A 7963-nucleotide genomic window follows, 5' to 3' on the forward strand; every position below is an offset into this window, starting at 1 on the left:
CGCCGCTTTTGTTGTTTTTGTTTATAAGCCAGATGCTTATAAACTAAAATCAGCCATAAGTCATAAGTTGGTCACCCCCAACTTATAACTTTTATAGCCTGTTTGGCCAAGCTTCTTTTTGGCCAAAAGTGCTTTTTTTTGCCAAAAGCACTTTTGGCCAAAAATTGAGGTGTTTGGCCAAGCTTTGGAAGGGAAAAAGTGCTTTTGAGGAGAAGCAGAAGCAGTTTTGGAGAAGCAGAAAAAAGTAGCTTCTCTCCAAAAGCACTTTTTTGAGAAGCACTTTTGAGAAAAATACACTAAGAAGCAGTTTTTTAAAGCTTGGCCAAACACTAATTGCTGCTCAGAAGTGCTTTTCAAACTAATTAGCCAAACACAAACAACTTCTCACCAAAAGTACTTTTGAAAAAAAGCACTTCTCAAAATAAGCTGATTTTTGCAGCTTGGCCAAACGGGCTATTAAGCTTATAAGCACTTTTAGTTTGACCAAGACTTTTACTAGTTTATCCTTAATAATATTTTTCTAATTCACATAGTATTTTTCCCAAAATAAATTTTCTAACTTTCTTTTCATTCCATATTCGTTGTTCATCTTTTTCTTTACAAAGAAACTTTTTAATTTATATTCTTTTGTACAGTTTTTAAGGATATTTTAGTCATTTTAATAAAAGAATAATTTATCAGCACTTTTCTACATCAATAACTTATTATCAATTTCAGTATATCTATCCAAACACGTAAATGCTTATTTAAAAAATCAGTTTCAGCACTTAAAAATGTCATTCAGCACTTCAAGCTTATCACCTGTTTATCATCAGCTAATCCAAACGGGCTCTATATTGCCTAGGCCAGTCTTCTCTTATAATGATTCTTGAGTAGTTTTATTTGAATAAATATCTTGAATTTCAGTGCATTCACATGAATTCCTAGAGATTGAAGGTTCTTTAAGAAAACTTTCCTCTACGTAATCCTTACATAATCTTCCTTTTATATCGCGGTTCGCGGCCATTGAAATGTTATGATCCTCTTCATGACTTCCTGTAAAAAAAAATCCTTATTCATATCGATTTGAGCGTGTAACAGTGCCTTATCAGAAAATGAGCCTTATTCAGTAATTTTATTAAGCATTGGCTTTTGACTCCTAATTTTGTTGAGCTGCCCTTAAAACCTTAAACATTCGACAATAAAAGGACTGGAGAGAGTAATATCTAATACTATGAACAAAACTAAAATATTAGTTTTTGAAAATGAAACTTTTATACTAACTGATATATTCTTCAGTTTGACTAGTGAAATAAACTTTAATGCTACTAATGCTGTAGCAAGATTGAGCCAATCTTGACTACTAAATGCAGGTAAAACCAATGCATAAAGGAGATAATTCAGAATTTAATTCCACAAGACCATGTTTCCACTATATAAGCCATTGTTTTCTTCACACTTTCTCACCGTTGTAGAAGCATCACAATTTAGTGTAATTTACAAATATGGCCACTTCTTCACATTTACTCCTTTCTCTTCTCCTTTGCCTTTTCTTTCTCTCAACCCCAACTCTCTCCAGAAAAATAATTTTGAAACCTACTGCTCCTACCCCATCTCCTAGTGAAGAAACTCCAACAATCTCACCTTCTCCTTCAGAAGTTCCAACCCCATCTCCTCAAGAAGCTCCAATTGTCATCATTACACCTCCTCCTCAAAGTGGCGATTCTCCTCGTCCTGCTCCTGCTCCTGCTCCTGCTCCTGCTCCTGTGCCTGAGCGCGTATGTGGCCATCATCCTCTTGAGGGCCGCCACTCAGGTCACGTCGGCCACCATCGGCCCCACACCAAATGTATTCACCATCGCCGCCGCCACCATCACCATGGCAAAGAATCCCACCATCATGAACATGATCAACCACCTGTTCAAGAACCTGCACCTTCTGCACCAGTTTCTTCTCCTGAAGTTTCAGCTCAAGCTCCTGAATCTGGATGATTTCTTCTCTTTTTGTATTACCCTATATGCATGGATTAATTATAGAGATCAAAATTATCAAAAAAAGAGAAAGGAAAAGGATGTTATATGTCAAATTTTATTGCAGGACAAGGAATTGGAAATGAGTATAATTTCAAAGTTTTAAAAGTACAAGAAGTAAAATAGTAGACAATTATTCCGAATGAACATTGTCTTTTTGGCAATAATCTGTGAATATTACCAAAACAAACCAAACCATTTACAACCTATGAGCAGCCAGCTGTTCCAATCCACTAGGATCAGACTCTCTCAAGCTCTCAGAAAAAACAAACAATGACAAGGAATTTAACTATTCTAACTACATATCCTCTGCATCAAAATTGGACAGTTTCTAGCTTTTCTAGATCCTGCTAGCATGCTAAACCTCTCCCTAAGTTTCTTCTTAATCTCTATTTCTATAAATGCTATATTTACATTGATCTTCCTGAAATGCTTCCAGTTCCGAGCTTGCCAAGTATAGTATATTGTCGCCCCAATGATTGCTGCTGCTACTTCTTTCCTGAATGAACATTGTCTTTTTTACTATATATTTAGTTTGTGCACTGTACAATTCTTTTATTGTGTTTGTGTACTGTACAATTATGTGAATCGAAACTAAAGATTAACCGAAATGATTGGAACTATTCGAAAAAATTTGTTTTGGTTTTACAGAATAAGCTAATCAAAAATTAATATTATGATATAAACTTTTCAAAAAATTGATCTACTCGAACTATTAACACCCCTACTTGAAAGAGCATGTATCACGCAAATATTTCCTCTTTTTTTATTTGGTCAAGAAAAAAAATTACTTATATTAATTTAAAGTATAAATACATGGAATTAAGTGTGCAGTCGCAACATAAAAGATACTAATAATGTAATGAATCTTAGGCCTAATTTAATCTCAATAATTAGCTCATGCATAGGGTGAGAATCGCTCAAGAGATCATTCTACCCCGACGAACCGATGAGGGATTCAACACTCTATTATGAGAAGAAAGGGCCTTCTTCGGATGGCATGTATATATTTATAGGTAATAACCGAAGTAATAACCATAACAGATCATAAATATAAAACAATAATCACAACCAGAAATCCGAAAAAAAGCAACCAACAATTTGCGATCAAAATTGGTCTGTCAAGAAAAGCGATCAAAGTTGGTCGCTAAATTGGAGAAAATTATTAAATAATTATTCTAAATACATTAGCGACCAAGGTTTGTCGCTTTTTGGTCGATAATGTGGTCAATACTTTGACCGGACTGGTCAGACTTGCTTGGTCAAAGAAATATTGAAACTAGCGACCAACTTTGGTCGCTAAAGAGGGACCCAGTTATAAAATTTTAATAATTATATATTATTATTTAAAAAAAATTATAAAATATAAATAAATATAATTTAAAATTAGCGACCAAAGTTGGTCGCTTACGAAAGGGGAAGCAAATAGAGACCAACTTTGGTTGCTAATCTGGGACCCAGTTATAAAATTTTAATAATTTTATTATTATTATTTTAAAAAAATTATAAAATATAAATAAATATAATTTAAAATTAGCGACCAAAGTTGGTCGCTTACGAAAGGGGAAGCAGATGGAGACCAACTTTGGTCGCTAATCTGGGACCCAGTTCTAAACGTTTAACAATTTTAATATTATTATTTTAAAATCATTATAAAATATAAATAAATCTGATTTAAATTTAGCGACCAAAGTTGGTCGCTTACGAAAGGGGAAGCAAATAGAGACCAACTTTGGTTGCTAATCTGGGACCCAGTTATAAAATTTTAATAATTTTATTATTATTATTTTAAAAAAATTATAAAATATAAATAAATATAATTTAAAATTAGCGACCAAAGNAATTGATTCATCGACTTATAACCTACTCAGATGCATCGTTGCATATTAAAAACAAAACATCTCGACTTATATCAATTAATCTGTTATAATTGATTCATTGACTTATAACCAAGTGATGAATGAATGTAATTCATTAACTCTGTTACAATACAAATAATGAATACAGTATCATATACTATAACATGCTATATATGTAGTTAAAGTAGCACGATGTGTGTGTGTTATATATATACACACACTAACATATACTATAACAAGTCATATATATGTTATAGTATTACAGTGAAGTGTCTGTGTGTCTCTCTCTCTCTCTCTCTCTCTCTCTCTATATATATATATATATATATATATATATATATATATATATATATATATATANTATATATATACACACACTAACATATACTATAACAAGTTATATATACGTTATAGTATTACAGTGAAGTGTTTGTGTGTGTGTGTTATATATATATATATAGGAACACAGGGCCGGGTTCTTTTAGGTATTGATACACTTGTAAATTGATTCATCGACTTAACCTACTCAGATGCATCTTTTGAATATTAAAAACAAAACGTTGTTTTCTTTTTAGTCATTACCAAAAAAATGAATTTAAATTGCCAAATTCAACCAATCAAGGGGAAGCAGAAAATGAGACTATTTTTTCTTTCATTTTTTTTTAAAAAAAAAAGAAGAAGTTGGTCGCCGTTGCAATAAGCGACTACACGAAAATATGTTTAAACCAATATCACTAGGGCTTTTCAAAACGAACCGTAAACCGAACCGAACCTATGGCTTATTGGTTAATTGGTATCGGATTATCGAGGCAATGATTGGTGAACAGATTGAGATTTTATAATTAACAGCTTAACGATTTGGGGGCGGATTACTCAATTTACTTATCGGATAAATCGTTAACCCGCTAAGAATTTTTATATTTATACTTTTACCCCTATGTTAGTGAAATCATTGGAATTCATTTTTTATTCCATTTCTCCTTTGTCGAGTAGATTGAATTTTAAAAAGAAAAAAACTAAAATCATGTAACCTGGTATTATGTGATGTTATGTAAACATGAAAGCCTAGTGCATTCATGTCATATAATTAAAAATACCAAAATAATTCAAAATAATTTAGAGATAAAGTTCCAGTCTTTTCTATAGTTATTAGGAACTTTGTTATGTAGCATAATAGCCTTAATTTATAGGTGGAAATACTTCATTTTTGATTCATTCGACAATCGAATGCAAATTACAAAGTGTTAACAAATTCTATCATGTAGCAACAAATTAGGATTGTTCAAAATTTTTTATTTGATTTATCCATTAAATCGCCCGATAACCGCCCAAAAATTATTAATCCAATACAAATCCGCTCGTTATCTTGTTGGATGGCTAGCGGATTTGTCACGACCCGGATTTTCCACCCTCGGGAGTCGTGATGGCGCCTACTAATAGGAGCGAGGCAAGCCAATTAGTTTAACATTTCTCTCAACATCATTAACAGTATAAAGAAGAACGAGGCAATTAATATAAAAGCGGAAGTCTCGATACATAAATAACTGAAACCAAGTGCGAAAATTCAAATACACCTCTACCCAGATCTGGTGTCACTAACTCACGAACTTCTACTGAATGCTAAAAACAAAGTCTGAATAAGAATACAGTACTATCTGATCCGATACAAGGGAAATCAAACGAAAGACAGAGATAAGAGAGACTCCGGGCCATGCGGACGCCAGCAAGCTACCTCGAGAATCTCCGGACTGAAGTAAGCTCCCAACGCTCCTACTGCTGACCAAAGGCTCCTGCTCCGGTACTATGATCTGTGCAAAAAGCACAGAAGTGTAGCATCATCACAACCGACCCCATGTGCTAGTAAGTGCCTGGCCTAACCCCGGCGAAGTAGTGACGAGGCTAGACAGGACCTACCAAAAATGACCTGTGCGAATATATATATATACAAAGGCAACAGAAATAACAACAAAGAATATCAACTCAAAAGGGGAAGGGGGCATGCTCGTGGAAAAAAAACAGCGAATACAGATCAACGGATATAACGACGAAACTATCTCAATACCATAGCTCATATATAAGTGGTCGGCGCGCCACACGATCCCATTTCATAATATATAAGTGGACGGCGTGCCACACGATCCCATTTCATAATATATAAGTGGACGGCGTGCCACACGATCCCATTTCATAATATCTGGCTTTGCAAAGGAGGCCCCATAAGGGGAATTCGACAACATAACACTTTAACCCGGCAAGGGTACAGCTAACAGCCCAAATATCCCGGGAAGGGAGAGTACATAATAATAGTCTACATGTCCCGGCAAGGGAATAATCACAACACATCCTATTTTAAATCACTTCTTTCTCAACTATCACATTCTTGTTCGAGCCAACGCTCCAAAATATACCAATCACAATTCTTCCTCAACCGTTCACATTATATGAAATTTATCAATTAAACAAGAAGGTTGTGTCACATCATTCGAATTAAAATCAATTAAGACTCACGGTCATGCTAGACTCCGGTGCATAGACAACCGTCACCATGCCTATACACCGTACTCCACATTTAGCAAGTAGCAAATAATATCCTAATCCTATTCCCTCAAGACAAAGTTAGAACAAACACTTACCTCGGTCCAAGAATAGCAATCAACTCTCTAATACCGCCTTTCCTCTACAATCCAACTCCGAAACAATGATATCTAGGCATAATTAGTTCAATAATATCAATAAGGGCTCAAAAATATAATCCCATAGCCTAGAAATAAAATTCCTATCATTCTTCCAAAAATACCAAAATTCGACACCGGTCCCACATGGTCCAAACACGAGGCTCGGACCAAAACCCAATCCCCCATAACCCCACGAGTTCAAATATATAATTTATTTCAAGATTCGACCCCAAATTGAGGTTGAATCACCCAAAATTCCCAAAGCCCTAACTCTACCCAAAACCCCCATTTTCTACTTTGAATTCATGATATAGGGCTAGGAAATTAGTGATTAGTTGAAGAAATTAAGAGGGAAAGAAGCTAAGAACACTTACCTAAGAGGCTATGGAGAAAGAAGCTCTTCAAAATCGCCTATGGAGTTTTAGAGAGAGGAGCTCGTGCGAAGAAATGGCTAAATCCCGAGCTACTGATTCTGTTTTGAACTTAAAAATTCGCTGGGCAAAAATGCCCTTCGCGTTCCCGTGAATGAGGACGCGTTCGCGAAGGGTGGATGGTTTAAGGCATCGCGAACGCGAGGTGATAATCGCGAACGCATAGAAGAAGGGGCTGGGGTCTGGGACTGGCTAGTACGCGAACGCGAGAGAGGACTCGCGAACGCGGTGAAGGGGAAGCCTGGGCTATGCGGACGCGGGGTATTGTCCGCGAACGTGATGAAGAGGGACCACTGAAGCTTCGCGAACGCGTGACCGGAACGCGAACGCGAAGAAGGGATTTGCTGTGCAAAAATTGCAGAAAATCTGCTATGTTTTCTATGTGTAAAACTACCCCGAACCACCTCCAATTCACTCCCGAGCCCTCGGGGCTCCTAACCAATAACACACACTAACTCAATAACATCCTACGAACTTACTCGAGCGATCAAATCGCCAAAATAACATCAAAATCATTGAATCAAGCCCCAAGATCATCATTTTCATTTCAAACTTCATAACTTCAAATTTTAGATATTTAGGTCCGAAACACGTCAAATGGCATCCGATTTCGACCAAACTTTACAGAAAGCGCTTAACACATATTTAAGACTTGTACCGGGCGTCGGAACCAAAATACGAGCCCGATACCATAGTCTTTTGATCAATTTTCATTTCCATTTTCCTTAATAATTTCAGAAAAACAATTTCACAGAAAAATTTATTTCTCGGGCTCTCGACCTCGAAATTCGACTCCGGGCATATGCACGAGTCTCATATTTTTCCTACGGACCCTCCGGGACCGCCTAATCACGGGTCCGGGTCCGTTTACCAAAAATGTTGACCAAAGTCAACTTTAGCAATATTAATATCAAAATTCTTCAAATTTTTCACAAAGTTCACATATTTCAACATAAAAGCTTTCCGGCTTTGCGCCCGGACTGCGCACG

The 7963-nt window shown here is 35.9% G+C and overlaps 1 protein-coding gene across 1 annotated transcript; it reads left to right on the forward strand.

Annotated features, from left to right (window-relative positions):
- The first annotated feature begins 1484 nt into the window (after nt 1-1484).
- Nucleotides 1485-1970, forward strand: LOC109207168 (alpha carbonic anhydrase 8-like). The gene has a single exon (XM_019370050.1). The coding sequence runs from the start codon at nt 1485-1487 to the stop codon at nt 1968-1970; it is 486 nt and encodes a 161-aa protein (XP_019225595.1).
- The last annotated feature ends 5993 nt before the right edge of the window (nt 1971-7963 follow it).

Source organism: Nicotiana attenuata, unplaced genomic scaffold (genome assembly GCF_001879085.1).
Source record: "Nicotiana attenuata strain UT unplaced genomic scaffold, NIATTr2, whole genome shotgun sequence".
Taxonomy (NCBI): domain Eukaryota; kingdom Viridiplantae; phylum Streptophyta; class Magnoliopsida; order Solanales; family Solanaceae; genus Nicotiana; species Nicotiana attenuata.

Coding starts and splice junctions, on each gene's coding strand:
- LOC109207168 (XM_019370050.1), top strand. CDS start 1,485: ATGGCCACTTCTTCACATTTACTCCTTTCTCTTCTCCTTTGCCTTTTC.